At 43.6% G+C, this 16717-nt stretch overlaps 1 protein-coding gene across 5 annotated transcripts in view; it reads right to left on the bottom strand.

Annotated features, from left to right (window-relative positions):
* The window catches only part of WDPCP (WD repeat containing planar cell polarity effector), a 249225-nt gene that overhangs the window by 105170 nt on the left and 127338 nt on the right, over positions 1-16717 (bottom strand). For all 5 annotated transcript variants that reach the window (XM_005287202.4, XM_042857181.2, XM_005287204.5 and 2 more), the window contains one exon: positions 13695-14304. In XM_005287202.4, the coding sequence (XP_005287259.3) occupies positions 13695-14304 (610 nt within the window). The remainder of the gene's footprint in view (positions 1-13694; positions 14305-16717) is intronic.

Below are 16717 nucleotides of genomic sequence, written 5' to 3'. Positions count from 1 at the left end.
TCCTCAAATGGATTTCAAACCTTTCCACTAACTAGTTAATGTTGCTATTTCCATCCAAAAGAAGAAGAATGGTCAATGTTCATCCTGGAAAAAGGTTTACAGTGGGATGCTTCAAGCATCCTCACTGTCCCATGTTTAATATATTTATTAACGAGCTGGAAAGGACAGTGAGCAGTGAGGTAGCAACATTTGTAGATGACAATTATTTTCGTTAGTGAAGAACAGAAAGGGCTGTGAAGAACTTCAGAAGGACCTAACCAAGCTAGGTGAATAGGCAACATGATGACAAATTAAATTCAATGTCATGAATGCAGAGTAATGAACACTGGAAGGAAAAACATATAAGTTATTCATATACCTTACAAGGTTCTAAATTAAGTGTATCAACTCAGAAAAGGAAGCTGGGAATCACAGACAGCTCAATGAGGACCTCTGTTCAGTGTGCAGCTCTGGTTAGAAAAGCAAACAAAATGAGAGGATGCATAAGGATTGGGGTTGAGAACAATGAGGAAAATACTATAGTGCCTTTATGTAAATCAGTGGTGCAGTCTCATGGGGAATACTCTGTGCAATACTGGTCATCACATCTCAAAAAGGATATTGTACAATTGCACGGGGTTCAGAGAAGGGAGGCAAGCATGGTTATGGAAAAACTAATGAAGAGAGATTGAAAAGACTGGGGTGGTTTACCTTAGAAAGGAGACAACTAAGAGGGGACATGATAAAAATATATAAAACAACAAATGCTATAGAGAAGGTAGCCTGAGAACATCTGTTCGCATAAAGTAAGAACAAAGGGGATATTCAATGAAATTGGAAGGTGGCAAATTCAAAACCGATAAGGGAAATACATTTTCATAAAATGTGGAATTAGACCTTGGAACTCATTGCCACAGGATGCCATAGGGGCCAAGAATTTAGTAAATTTCAAAAAGAGATTGAACATTTATATAGATAAAAAGAATATCTGGAGTTTATAACAGCTAATGCTCACAAAGATTTTGAAAGAGATATTAAACCTCATGTTTCAGGGCTTAAGGCAACCTCTAATTATTGGAGATTACAATAAAACATAATGTGGTGGGAAGATTATCCTGTATCTGTCTATAGCCGGGTTCTTGTACCTTCATCTGAAGAATCCTGTGATGGCTCCTGCAAGAGATGGGATACTGAACTAGATGGGCTATGGGTCTGATTAGGTATAACAGTTCTTGTGTAACTACAAGGAATTTTTTAGCATATAAATATTGAGGTTGGAATTATACTAGGATATTATGAGTTTGGGATCCACTGACTTTAAAGGAAGTTGGATCAAGTTCTAACACTATTAAAGAGAAAGTCCTATGGGATTTTCTATGAGCCTACAGTGAACAGTCAGAGCCTTCACATTAGGTGTCATGCACAAAAGTTACCTCCAGCTCAGCAAAATCCTCTACTCGAGGCATTTCTTCAGTATTTAATTATAGAGAAGAATGTGACCTTGTGAGACAATATGAAAGAGTGGCCATCTCCAGGATGCCCGCTTGTGTCCTCAGGGTGGCCCTGCATGCAGCCCCTTCCTCTATTTCCCTCTTCCAGAGTCCCCAGTAACTCTACACAAGCTTTCCAAATATAAATATTCCTTTGTGGGGTTAATTTATTAGAAAAGTCAAACAACCATAATCCAGAATTCCCCAGCATAGCCCAAACACTGCATTTAATCTTCAAGTCCCAACAGTCTGTCAACATACCAAGTACAGCTCCGGCACCTCTCACTGTGCTCAGGCTCTCAGGTATGGCTCCAGCATCTCTCACCATGTCTCCCCCCAGCCCTTCTTGCTGGGGTATTCTCTGCCCTGGTTCATTCTCAGGCCTGGCTCTAGTTCCTGGCTGGAGACATCATCAGGGTCATCCAGTCCCCAGCCGTCAGTCCTCTCTGATCCTTGGACTTCAGCTGTCTGACTCAGAGAGCCAGCAGGCATCTCCTTTTCCAGCCCTCTCTGGAGGTGACTTTCTGGCCTGGGAAAGATTGTAGGTAAGCCCCTGATTGCCTCCGTGTCTTCTGCTTTCACCAGCCTGATCTGGCGCCACTGCTCACTGGGGAACTGTTACCGCTCCCTCCTTCAGGGGCATCCCTTCCCTGAAGCTCTGAGCCCAGCTCTGCTCTCGTTCTGAGCACTCGTTCAGGCTCTCTCTTTCTCTGGGTACATCTGTACTACAGACACTATACCAGCATAGCCCCATAGTGTAGACAGAAGGGGGTTTGCTGTCGGAGCAGGAATAAACAACTCTCAAACAAAGTTAGCTGTGTCAGCAGAAGCCCTCTTCCATCCGCACAGCTGCGTCTACACTTGGGGTTATGTCGACATAGCTACATGGGTCGGGGAGTGGTTTTTTTTTCCACACCCCTGACCGACATAGCGATGCTGATATAACTTTTCAGTGTAGATCAGGCCTCACTCTCAGGGTTCTGCACTCTCCCTTTACTTTGGCCTGTCTCTTATTTGTAACTCCCAGGGGCAGCCCCGCACTCCTCATTAACCCAAACTAGCACTCACCTGGACTGGAACAGAAAAGCGGGGCCTGATTTCATTTAAAGGGCCAGCTATCTTTTTACAGACACCAACATCAACGCACCTTTCAATTACAGATAAGAATTGCTGAAAATCAGAGTTAACATACCTATTGTAATGAAATATGACCGCGCCAAGGAAACATCTATACACGCTCGTGCTCCACACCCTTCACTTCCTCACCCTTGCGTCCCACCCCGTCACGAAGAGGCGGGACCTCCCTCCACCTCTAGAGGGTGAGAAGCCCCGGTGGGCCAGCCTATACTCTACCCTGGTCCCGAGGCCCACTGGGGATATCAGTTGGCGGCTTCTTCACGGGGCCGTGAGCATGGGCATGTACTTGGCGTGGTTCACCCCTGTCCCGGACACCTGCCCCTTCTGCGGCGTGAGGGAGACCCTGGAGCACGTTTACTTGGAGTGTGCCAGGTTGCAGCCCTGGCTCCTCTTAGATATCCTGTTACGTTTTTGGTTGCACTTTTCCCCTCACCTCTTTTTCTACGCACTCCCCATCCACGGCCCCACAAAGTCACGGGACCTCCTGGTCAACCTCCTCCTAGCCCTGGCCAAAATGGCCATCTATAAAACCAGGGAGAGGAGGTTGGCCGGCAGGGTCTCCTGTGACTGTGGGGCCTATTTCCAATCCTCCGTCCACTCACGCATCCGGGCGGAGTTCCTGTGAGCGGCGTCCACTGGCTCCCTTGATGCCTTTGAGGAGCAGTGGGCGCTGTCCGGGGTTCTCTGCTTGGTGTCCCCATCAAGTTCCCCTCGTTTGACCCTTTGACCTCACTCCCATCCCTGTTATCTCATTAGTTGTCCCCCGGAATCATTTGGTTTCCAAGCCCTGTGGATACTCCCCTTAGGCTTGGGGTAAGTCCTTTAGCAGGATCACTTCCTGGATCCCAATAGGATAATGAAATAAACTGACCAGCATGCTCCCCACTCTAAAAGAAGATGAGTTATGTATAATTCTTGTTCTCTAGAGGTAGAAGTTATAATGCATCCCCAATCCCGGGTCTATACTTCTGCACATGCCCAGAATGCTCCAGAAAATAGCGATCTAGATTATCATTGACTAGCCAGCTGATCATATCAATGTGGCTACCTACAGCATATATGCACTACGGCTAATATTCTCAGCTATGTGCCTGGTTTGCCTACCAGGGCCAAATAGTATGTTCATTTAAAACTGTTACCCTAAAACCTCAGATGTTGGGTCAGAGTTGATGGTTTCAGACATGAAATAGTAGATTTCTAAAATATCTCTGAAATCTACTCAGAGAATATATTGTCCGTTTTTTCCATTTAAAGGAAAAAGGAAACTAAATTTATTTTAAGATTATCACAGATATTCTGAAATTGTCACCCAACCCTAATTTTAAGAAAAACATACCAGTAGGAAAGAGAAAACTGACCCTAAGAATTGCAGTCAAAGACACAAAGGATGGCAAGGAGTGAACCTTCTTCCAGTGGAGAAGAGCAGAGACAAGCTGCAGAAAACCATATCTCACTAAAATTTCCCAAATGCAGTTGTGGGTGTAGTTTGCACAGGCATAGAAGAGCAAAGAAGCAAGAAAACTGGAAAACAGGTATAGCCAGATGTCAATGACCAGCAAGTGGCTTGGAGAACCCAGAACGCCATGCCTGATGTTTCCAGACCATTTGAAAGGCTTTGTTCGTTAAAGAGAATAAAATAATGCCTTTTATTATTTTTTTCAGTATCATTTAAAGAAAACACATGCTTGCTTACTAGATTACATTTCACACTTGAATTTATTGTATGGGTACGTTCTCTGGGTAATTGCTGTTTTTAATTGAGGTCGTTTATACATGCGCATTTCTGGTAATGATAATATTTAATTTTTATGGTAGCCCTTATTCTTCATCAGTGTTTATAGTATGTTTTTGAAGTATTGCACAAGGTAGGTAATCTTGATGTTAATTGTGAAGGGAAGATGAAGATGTTTGTTTATATGTTAATGAAATCTAATATAGTACACTATCTCTCTAGTGCAAGATTGGTATCATTATTTTTCTGAATTGAAATTAGCTAGACAAAGCATTGGAGGCTTCACAGACTTGTCCAGATATCTGTGGTGGCAGCTGGAAGTAAAAACTATTTTGCACAGTCACTGGAATTATTTGTTAACTTTCATATGGAACAGTTTAGAAAATCTTGAGATAAATTATTACTTGTTATAACAAGGGCCTAGATTTTTCAGAACTGCACATGTGCAAAAACAGTAACCACCATCAACCGTGAAATACAAACTTACTTGGTAAAACTATGCTGTGTGGTTAATGACATGTGAGTTAATGGGTTAAGCTTTCCTGGGAGATTACCCTGATAGTGGAAATCGCTCTTTGATGATAAAGTTTATGCATAAAGATCACCTGGCCTGAAAGGGTTAAAATCATAGTGTGGGGAGCAGTTACAGGAAGTAGAATCAAAAAATCAGATTTTTAGAAAGGCCATGAATTTAGAGTCTTTATAGCAAATCAAAAGAGCAAATTACTCTGAAGAGAGAGTACTATTGATACTAGATCAAATATGCAGTATTGCCCTGAAACTTTATTCTTTTTGTATAGATCTGCTGATTCTAACATATCGCATATAAAAAACCTGTGATAGCCACAGTACCCTATTTACAGATATTTAGAGCCAAATACAGGGAAATTCTTGTTATAGACACTGATTCAGCAAAGTACTTATGCACAAATGTAACTTCAAGCATGTACGCAGTCTCAGAAACCACAACTGCATCTTTAAACTATCCTGTTATACATAGACATTGCTGATGGGAGGTTCCCAGGAGCGTGTCCTAACACAGCACATTAGCTACTCCACATATGCATAACGCAGCAAGTTAATGATAGCTTTCAGCTTCCACTGCTGAATGTCTGTTTTCCCGTCACACGCCTATAATGTATTTTGATATAATTTGTATGCATATTAATTATTAATTAACAGAGGCCTAAAAAATTGCAGATCTCAGCAATGAGGACTGACTAATCAGTGCAGTATTTCACCTTGTTAATGTGGCAAGCAGGGAGAAAGCTAAGAGAACACTGAAGCAATAGAGGACTTTATATTATGACTTGCAAAGCTGACTATGTGGGGGGGGAACCATGGTCTTCTATGGAGATGAGATTTGACGGTAATATACAGAATGAATTTTAAAATGCGATAACTTTCAACTGTGGAGGTCAACATCTTCCCATTTGGATGCTTGACCTCTCTTGGGTGGTGCGCTTCCAAGCGACCTACTTGGGAAAAAGAGGTGAGAGCCAACTCATTGCCTAATTGATTTAGGAACAGTGCCCAGGGAGACCGGCCAATTAAGTTTACAAGCTGGCAATTAGCAGGAAGGCCTCTAAGTCCCTGCACTGAGAGCCTGTTTGACTTAATAAGAACATAAATGTGCTAGAGATAGGAAGGGGAAAGCTGTGCTTTCTGGAAAGCTGTCGTGAGTAGACCCCACAAGGGAGGACTGAAGAAAAGCAAGGTATACACGGGCAGAGTGCCTTCTGTTTGACAGGTCACCAGGTAATTTAGAGGTTTATTTTTTTAAATGGACAACATGCAGAAAAACATCGAACAGATGCTTTAATTAGTGTTCTATCTGGTGCTTTACAACTGCTAAGCAGTATTGGACATGGTGGAGCGGCATTATCTCATAATAAATGGCAATCTACAAACATTTTTCTTTAATACTATTTTTGGATAACAGTGACAATCTGGCTAGTTCTTTTCAAACAATAAAAATATGGCTAACCCTGACATTTTGCCGGTTGCTAAAGCCACACAGTATCAATTTACCAATTTACACCTTGAAGACTATGTTATCTGAATCACTTTTAGTGTCATTTTTTCCTTTCAGAAACTATTTGCTCAATTAAATGGCGGTTTTCAGTATTTTTAATCAGTCTTTTTCCCCCTCCATAGAAGAATATCATTGAGGAACAGATATATCATGGACAGACTTGTCAAAAAACCCAGGGCTAGAGCCACAAAGGTACTTAGGTGCCTATCTGCCTCTTCAGGTGCCTATGTCCAACATTCAGTTGCCACTGACGTTCTCAAAACCACCACTCAGCTGCCACCTAACCCGGTAGGTGCCTAAGTTTCTGCCAGGAGGCATGTGCAAAGCTGTGCTACTTCACAGCACTGCTGGGAGACTTAGCTCATGCCTAAGCCACGGCAGCCTTCTCAAACTAGACCTTCCCCTACCCATCTTGCCCGCAGGTCCCAATCCTGTACGTGTTCTCACAGCAAACCTACAGGATTGGGCCTCACACAAAAGACAGCCTGGGATCATTTTTTTGGGAGAAAGGGCATAGGCTACTTAAACAGTAGACCTGGCTTAGGACCTACCTCCAAGAGAGGGTTCACAGCTGGCGATCCTGAGCAGAGGGAGGCACATTTATGTGGCCTGTCAGGAAGGTGCCTAAGGCCCAGATCAGTGGGCATTAGGCCATTAAATACTTTTATGGATCTGGGCCTTAAGCCCCACCCCTTTCCTCTGCCTTTCACTGGCTAGCTTAGGCAGCTCTCCGCTCAGCTTGCTGGTTGCTGGAGATCCATTTCTTAGGCATGTGCCTCTCTCCACTCACTGAATAGAGAGCTAGGGTGCTTAACTCAGGGCTGAGAATTTCACTTGGCAGAAGGGTGCCTAGGCACTGCAATGCCTAAGTCCCTTTGTGGATCTAGATCCCACTGCCTCCCAACTAAAAAAATCAACTGGAGTTTGTTGCGATCTCAGTAGGGATTAGTAAAAACATACGTACAAGGTCAATGCTAGCACCTTCACCTTGCTGGACAAGAGTGGGACAAAATGCAGAAATTTCCCAGCGTAGGTACGTCCGACATGGCTCTCTGTCACAGCACTTGAATTCAGAGTCAGGAGTCTTAAGCTTGATTCTCCTCTCACTTTCCCTGGCTTTACACTCTCTTGATGTGAATGGAGTCAATCCTGATTCTCCCTGGCATGAGAGGGAAATTAGCTCTCTACAGCGCTCCATTCCTGCATCGTCCCTTGACTTGCTGCATAACTTTGGAAAGCCATTTAGCATCTCTGTGCCTCAGTTTCTCCATTTGTAACACCCCCCCCCCCGGGGATAATAATGATTCTTTGCCTCGGTACAGAACTCTTGAGCTTCACAGATGAAAAGTGCTATAAATGCTAATTACTTCTACCTTGGTTCAAAACTCTGAATATGTTAATGTATAGACTCCCCTGCCCTAAAATATACAAATGCATTTGCCTCTTATAAAGAGTTTTGAAGAAAGGAAATGGGGTATCACATACGTTGGAGTCAGGAAGAACATTAAGCAGATTCATGGCAGATATTACCACACCTCTCAACATAAGACAGCCCAAATGTGGGATGCACAGTTTGATAAAGACCCATCAGGAGGGAGGGACACACACACACACACACACACACACACACACACACGCTATTCATGCAGGAAACAAAATAACGTGAGACCTATTCCTTTAGTGTAAATAATCATTCTATAAAAATGGTTATGTACCTCTTCAGTAACTGCTGTTCTTTGTGATGCATTGCACATGTCTGTTCCATGGCAGGTGCGCATGCATCAGTGCACAAAACTGGAGAATTTTTTCCCCATAGCAATACCTGGTGAGGCATTGCATGTGCCCACTGCACACCCATGCTGCTAGCTGAGGGGACCACCCTGATACTCTCAGTTCCTTCACACTGGAAGCCAGTATGTGCTGTGACTCCAATGCAGAAGGGAAGGAGGGTAGGTCATGGAGAACAACAGTTACCAAACAGGTATTCTGTGAGTTCTTGCACACATCCATTCACTTTGGGTGTCTCACAAACAGTTGTAGATGGAGGGGGTATCGGAGTCTATTTAAGCAAGGACTGAAACACCCGTCTCCCAAATCTAGCATCATCTCTTAAAAGCACAATGAGCAGTGAACATATGAACCGAGTCACGACCTTGCAAATGTCACGGATGCGAACGTGACCCAAAAAAGCAACTGGCAGTGCTTGTGCTCTTGTAGAGTGTGCTAAAACTCTACGGTAGTGGAACCGTAACAATATTGAGCACAGACGAATATACAAGGAGATCTAGGAAGAAATCCTCTGTGAAGTGACAGGTTGACCTTCATCCTGTCAGCAAAGGAGACGACTAACTGTAGAGACATTCCAAACCAGTTAGTCCTGTTCTGGTAGAAGGCTAACGCCCTACGAATGTTCAAAGTATGAAGTTTTACCTCACCTTTGTGAGACTAAGTTTTAGGGGAAAGAGTTGGTAAGTATACAGGCGGATTTAGATGGAAAGCCAACACCACTTTAGTGAGAAATTTGAGGTGTGAACTTCTGCTACCCTCCTGGCTGAATGCTACTTTCATTGAAGAGATGAGAAAATGAGCATGTACAGCTATACAGCTATAGGTTCAAAAGAGGGGCCCATTAAAACCACAAGAACCAAACTTAGGTCTTAGGATGGTATTGAGTCCCTAATAAGTCAGACGAGCTAGCCTAAACCTTTCAAGAACCTAAGAGTCAGAGAGTTGGAAAAAAATGATCTTCCCATTACAGGAGGATGGAATCTGGAGACAGCTGCCCAACGAATCCTCAGGGACCGGACAGAAAGTCTTTTTTCCTTTAGGTGATGCAGATAATCCAGATTAAGATGAATGGGAGCCTGTGGAGGTCAGGTATCTTTTTGCTGGGACCACAGACAACATCTTCCATTTTTTGAAGTAAATATACCTGCTGGAGGGTTTTCTGATATTTAAAATAACATTTTTGCATTCCAACGGAACAGACAGATTCCTGGGGAGTTAACCACTGATCATCCGAGCAGTCAGGTGTCAACCAAGAGAGCTGGGACGCAGAGTCTACCTGTGGTCTATAAAACTATGTCCAAAACCTGAGGGAGAAGTATGGTATCAAAAGGATCATCAGGTCTGAAAATGAATGCTGATGGGGTCCGACTGGTGCTATCGAAATTAGGAGGGAGTGATCATGTCTGAGCTTGCTCAAAACTCTCAGCACCATGGGGATGGGAGGAAAAGTGTAAAGACATTTCTCTTTCTAGGACAGAAGGAAGGCATCTGACACAGACCCTGGACTATGACCTGCTCTTGAACAGAACTGGTGATGCTTCTTGTTCTGTTGGGAGGTGAATAGGTCTACTTCTGGCATTCCCCATATCTGAAAAATAGACTTTGCTATGTCAGGTCTGAAGGACATTCATATCTTTGCTGAATGATCTGCTGAGATGGTCTACCAGACAGTTCTGAGACTCAGGAAGATGAGATGCTTTGAGTGTAATCTTGTTCCTGATGCAGAAAGACTAGAAGTTCATTGCCTCTTGGCACGGGGATCTGACCTGTCACCTCCCTGGTTGTTTAGATAGAACACTGTAGCAGTGTTAGCTATGTGCACCCTTACAGAAAAACCTGGGATGTGGGGAAGAAACACTTGAAAGGCCAGGCAGATAGGTCGAAGTTCTTGAACTCTGATGTGGAGGGAGAGATCCTGATTTGACCAGAGATCTTGAGTCTGAAACGCCCCTAAATGAGCTCCCCGCCAACTTAGAGATGAAGCCTCTGTGACTATGGTCATGGAGGACAGGGTTTGGGCAAAAGGAACCCGATTGCATACAGTGGCAGGATCCATCTGCCAGTCCAGGGATGACAAAACATTTGTAGGTATGTGAATCAGCAAGTCCAGCGGATGATGAGAGAGACGGTAGAGAGACTTCAACCACCTCTGCATGACTCTAAGGTGAAGTCTGCTGTGCTGAGTCACGTATGTACAAGATGCCATGTGATAGTAAATATGACAGGCGACCAACTTGGCTTAACAGTGAAATCCTTGCTGATCTTAAACACAAAAAAGAAGCTTACAAGAAGTGGAAGATTGGACAAATGACCATGGAGGAGTATAAAAATATTGATCAGGCATGCAGGAGTGAAATCAGGAAGGCCAAATCACAATTGGAGTTGCAGCTAGCAAGGGATGTTAAGAGTAACAAGAAAGGTTTCTACAGGTATGTTAGCAACAAGAAGGTGGTCAGGGAAAATGTGGGCCCCTTACTGAATGGGGGAGGCCACCTAGTGACAGAGGCTGTGGAAAAAGCTAATGTACTGGATGCTTTTTTTGCCTCTGTCTTCATGAACAAGGTCAGCTCCCAGACTACTGCACTGGGCAGCACAGCGTGGGGAGGAGGTGACCAGCCCTCTGTGGAGAAAGAAGTGGTTCAGGGCTATTTAGAAAAGCTGGATGAGCACAAGTCCATGGGGCCGGATGCACTGCATCCGAGGGTGCTAAAGGAGTTGGCGGATGTGATTGCAGAGCCATTGGCCATTATCTTTGAAAATTCATGGCAATCAGAGGAGGTCCCGGATGACTGGAAAAAGGCTAGTGTAGTGCCCATCTTTAAAAAAGGGAAGGAGGAGGATCCGGGGAACTACAGGCCAGAGAGCCTCACCTCAGTCCCTGGAAAAATCATGGAGCAGGTCCTCGAGAAATCAATTTTGAAGCACTTTGAGGAGAGGAAAGTGATCAGGAACAGTTAGCATGGATTCACCAAGGGCAAGTCATGCCTGACTAACATAATTGCCTTCTATGATGAGATAACTGACTCTGTGGATGAGGGGAAAGCAGTGGGTTATTCCTTGACTTTAGCAAAGCTTTTGATACGGTCTCCCACAGTATTCTTGCCAGCAAGTTAAAGAAGTATGGGCTGGATGAATGGACTATAAGGTGGATAGAAAGATGGCTAGATCATCAGGCTCAATGGGTAGTGATCAATGTCTAGTTGGCAGCCGGTATCAAGCAGAGTGCCCCAATGGTCGGTCCTGGGGCTGGTTTTGTTCAATATCTTCATTAATGATCTGGAGGATGGCATGGATTGCACCCTCAGAAAATTTGAAGATGACAGTAACCTGGGAGGAGTGGTAGATTCACTGGAGGGTAGGAATAGGATACAGAGAGACCTAGACAAATTAGAGGATTGGGCCAAAAGAAATCTGATGAGGTTCAACAAGGACAAGTGCAGAGTCCTGCACTTAGGATGGAAGAATCCCATGCACTGCTACAGACTAGGGACCGAGTGGCTAGGCAGCAGTTCTGCAGAAAAGGACCTAGGGGTTACAATGGACGAGAAGCTGGATATGAGTCAACAGTGTGCCCTTGTTGCCAAGAAGGCTAACGGCATTTTGGGCTGTATATGTAGGAGCATTGCCAGCAGATCGAGGATGTGAACATTCCCCTCTATTTGGCATTGGTGAGGCCTCATCTGGAGTACTGTGTCCAGGTTTGGGCCCCACACTACAAGAAGGATGTGGAAAAATTGGAAAGAGTCCAGCGGAGGACAACAAAAATGATTAGGGGGCTGGAGCACGACTTATGAGGAGAGGCTGAGGGAACTGGGATTATTTAGTGTGCAGAAGAGAAGAATGAGGGGGGATTTGATAGCTGCTTTCAACTACCTGAAAGGGGGTTCCAAAGAGGATGGATCTAGGCTGTTCTCAGTGGTAGCAGATGACAGAACAAGGAGTAATGGTCTCAAGTTACAGTGTGGGAGGTTTAGGTTGGATATTAGAAAAAACTTTTTCACTAGGAGGGTGGTGAAGCACTGGAATGGGTTACCTAGGGAGGTGATGGAATCTCCTTCCTTAGAGGTTTTTAAGGTCAGGCTTGACAAAGCCCTGGCTGGGATGATTTAATTGGGGATTGGTCCTGCTTTGAGCAGGGGGTTGGACTAGATGACCTCCTGAGGTCCCTTCCAACCCTAATATTCTATGATTCTATGACTCTAAGAGGTCTCTTCCTCTGAGACTTATAGCATGTCCTGGACTGAGCCAGCTGCCTTATCAGGCAGAATGGGTATCTTTGCTGGACCTGCGGGCAAAATTGCTTTCTCTAAGGGCCTGGGGTACAAATGCCCAAAAGACATGAGGGTTAACCTAGAATCCTTAAGAGAATGCAAAGCTTCATCTGCCTTCTCAGGAAGTAAATCTGGGCCCTCAAAGGGCAAGTCCTCAATTGTCTGTTGGACTTCAATTGTCCGATGACTGCAGCCAAGAAGCACGATGCATAGTGACTGCTGTTGCCATCACCTGAGCTGCTGAATCTGCCTCATCCAATGCAGCCTGTAAAGATGATCTTGCTTCCAGGCTTTCACTTACAAGAGCTTTTACTTACAAGAGCTCTGAACTCCTCTTTAGCATCATCTGGCCACTTCTCTACAAATTTCAACACCAGGATGCTGCCGGGTGTGGTGGTGCATTCTGAGGCAGAGTTGAGTCACAATCCCCATGTAGCAAGTGGCTGGATTCCAAACGGGGGATGCAAAGCTGCTTCCATCAGGATATCTCAAAGTCAAACTTCCCCCAGCTTCTTAGTCCTGGTCTTAAACCCCTTACAGACAGGGGTCCTTCTCCCAAACACTTTAAAGAGCGGGAGTGAGGATCGCTGAGAGGCATAGACTTGTAATAGCCGAACAGTGCTTAAATCCCAGAGACTTAGGCATGCTCCGATACCGAGCTAAACGCTTGAAGAAAAATAAGATAAAAACCAAGAATCTTTCATAAACGAGTACCACTGACTAAAACTATAACTACAACTATACTATTTACAAAACTTGAGAAAAAGTTTTTCTAAAGAGAGAACAGGAAAGAGCGTGAGAAGCTCACGCACACACATTCTGACTACCGACCAAGGGGGGTTGAAAAGGGGGATTGGGACGGCCCTGCCCCTCTATACCCTTGTCTAGTTGCATGAGCGTGTGGAGGGTGCATGAGCCACCCCGATGGGTACCCGTAAAGGAAAAAGTTCTCTGTCTTCATGCAAAGGCATCTACAGTGGAATGGGCATATGCAAACACTCAGAAAAGAACTCTGTTTTGGTATTTCTGATGTAAATAACTTTTAACAATAAAACTATTTTTGTTGTAGTTGCACCTAGGAGCCCCCATCACAGGCCAGGTTTCCATTATGTTAGTCACTATATGGGGGGACATCAAATTTATTTGGAACATAAACAATTTTGAGACTAAAGTGAGCGATATCCTTCAAAATGAGAGAAGCTGGTGAAGAAGGGGTATTGCCTAGAGACCTTAATGTACAGTACACGTGCTGAGTGACTTACCAAGTTTAAACTGAAGTACTCCTAAAGGTCCTTTGTCAAACCGAATTAACAGAAGGTCATGAACATCCATGCTGTTGTCGCTGTCAGACGTGGTGTGAGGAGCTGCCCATTGTATCTGGATGAGGCTGCTAGACACATCAAACCGTTTACTGAATTGCAAAGTTGCTTTAGGTGAGCAGTCTTCTGTCAAAAGCTGTATTTTAATTGGGGACAGTGCCATGTCAAAAAGCTGCAGCTCCCCTTGAGAGCTGCCAACCAGAAATATGGCTCCACTGGGGTGGCAGTTTATTAAAGCAGGCAATAGTTCTGCCTGGGCTAACCGAGTCACTCTCTGGTGGGCTTCATACAGAATTATTGAAGAATCTTCACAGCCCAGGACCAGCTTGTCTTCTGCAATGTTCCTGCAACAACTGATGGCCTTGGATCTTAGTGGTATTCTGGTGACTGCCATGCACTGAAGTTTGTTCCTAACCCACTCATAGATGCAGCTGTCAGCCATGGGCTCTTTGTCTGCGCTGATAGAGTGCTCCACTGTGTGAACCTGATAAGGCTGATTAGTGCTAAAGCTAGCATCAAGTGGATCCCATTCTGTATGGATGTAACTCAGAACCTGAAAAAAAATCCAGAATATTTTGAGTCATTTATAATGATTCATTCGTATTTTTACAGTTTGCAAAATATAATCCTCCATATAAATTCCGCAAAACAAATCTATCAATTATATTTAATGAAATGCTAACAATTTAGAATATAAAAGCCATACCATAGTCTCACAGCTCAATAAACCAAACAAATTATCATATTTTACAAATTGATTTGTAAACCTTTTATTTATTTTTAAAGGGTAATCTGTTTGGCAAAAATATAACACAACACAGCCTGAACATTCTTTGTCTACACAGATTGCTTAGGAGGTTAGCCGAACAGAAGACACAAGAGCAGATAGCCCTTGCAACAGTCTCATTCCTAGAAGAAAACAAGGAAATAAGCTGCTGACTGATGCCAAGAAAAGCTGATGATTCACTTAAAAAAAAAATCAACAACTTCAAAAAAATTACACAGTGTCTCAAGAGCAAAATGTTTGTGATTGTTTGCTCTGGGATGTGGTAAGAGCAAATGCTGTGTGGGCATTGTTAGTTGTACAGCAGTGCTAGAAACAGTATATATCAAAAACCTGTGATAGTTAATGCAAGATGAGGAGAGGTTCACAAATGAAACCTAGCTGGTTTAGATTCAGAGTAAATGACTATGAAAAGCAACAGAGGGTCCTGTGGCACCTTTAAGACTAACAGAAATATTGGGAGCATAAGCTTTCGTGGGTAAGAACCTCAGTTCTTCAGATGCAAGAAGAAGTGAGGTTCTTACCCACGAAAGCTTATGCTCCCAATGCTTCTGTTAGTCTTAAAGGTGCCACAGGACCCTCTGTTGCTTTTTACAGATTGAGACTAACACGGCTACCCCTCTGATACTTGACTGTATGAAAACAGAGAAGGAGGACTAGCTGTAAAAATTGTGGGTTGAATAAACTAGAGGCAGAGCACAAAACCAGGATGATACAAAGACAACAGATGGATAACTGTAAGAACTTGTGGTACGGAAAGGCAGAGAGTACTGTAAAGGGATGAAAAAAAGAGTGGAGTCCAAGAGCTACTGGGTGTGTACTTGAGCAGAGAAGCTATGGGAAAAAATAGGCAGTAGATAAATAACTATCCTACTTTATAAATAGCTATTTCTCTTAAAGAGAGAGAGAGAGCCAATCAGTTAGCAAAAGTGTTCCCCTAGGAGAAAGAAAGGGATGAGCTTGTTTGTATTTGACTCTGCCAAACTCTGCCCTCAGTTACACCCATACAACCCCTTAAACTATATTCCAATGCTGCTGACCTGCCAATATTTTTGGAGGCCCTAAAGGCAGAAATGTCAGTAAAACTTATTTTGAGGTCAGGCAGCATGCAAGCAGCAGTTAAAAAGATGGATAATAAACCTGATTAGTTGACTGAGCAGATCATTAGCCTGGAGGGGGATCAAAAAAAAAAAGGAACACCGTGTTTTAGTCAGAACTCAAAATATAGAAATATAAGAAGTGGAAACCTAACTCAAAGTAGTTTATCATTTTGACTATGCTGAGGTTGTATGAGTCTATAGCCCAGTGCAGAATTTAGCCTCTTGCCCCGTAACTGAGACAAAAAAAAAATTCATTCTAATATTCAGCGGTATTGCTGAAGTGAGGACTGGTAAATTTATAAACAAACTATTTAGGATGAATAGGTAGTTGGCCAGTCTGGTTAGAAGGTTTTGTTTTGGCAGTTTACTCAACTGAAGCTAATTTTGAGAAACTGAGCACTAAAGCAGCAACGGATTAGCTCAACTATATGGCAGCAAACTGGCTGGCTGATAATATAAAAATCACTAACCTAGTTTTAGATTAGCAATGAGGGAAGAACAGAATAGAGAGCACTGTCTAGATATGAAGGAAGGTACATATCTAGTAGTCAGTGCACCTGATTTTGATTTCTGTTTATTTCAGTTGCATTATGGGGATTAGCCCCAGTGAAACTGACCCACTGAGAATGTAATGATAAGGTAAGCCAAGGGCAACAAAGCTAAAGACCAACAATATACAGATGCCAGGGCAGGGCCGGCTCCAGGCACCAGCTTAACAAGCAGATGCTTGGGGTGGCCAAGGGAGAGGGGCGGCATGTGCAGCAATTCGGGGGCGGCAGGTCCCTCACTCCCTCTAGGAGCGAAGGACCTGCCGCCGAACTGCCGCCGCCGATCGCGGCTTTTTTTTTTTTCCAAATGCTGCCGCCGATCGTGGCCTTTTTATTTTTTATTTTTTTTATTTTTTTTGCTTTTGGCGGCAGAAATGCTGGAGCCGGTCCTGTACCAGGGGCATATATTGCTGAACTGGAGTTATAGAACATTGAGAATAAATAGAATATTATTAGCATAAAGGAGGTACATTTTATTACTTTATACTAGGTCAGTTATATGCAATACAACAATTATGTTTACCAAATGGATAG

This window comes from Chrysemys picta, chromosome 3 (assembly GCF_011386835.1).
Source record: "Chrysemys picta bellii isolate R12L10 chromosome 3, ASM1138683v2, whole genome shotgun sequence".
Taxonomy (NCBI): Eukaryota; Metazoa; Chordata; order Testudines; family Emydidae; genus Chrysemys; species Chrysemys picta.
This window is presented reverse-complemented; position numbering and strand designations above follow the sequence as displayed.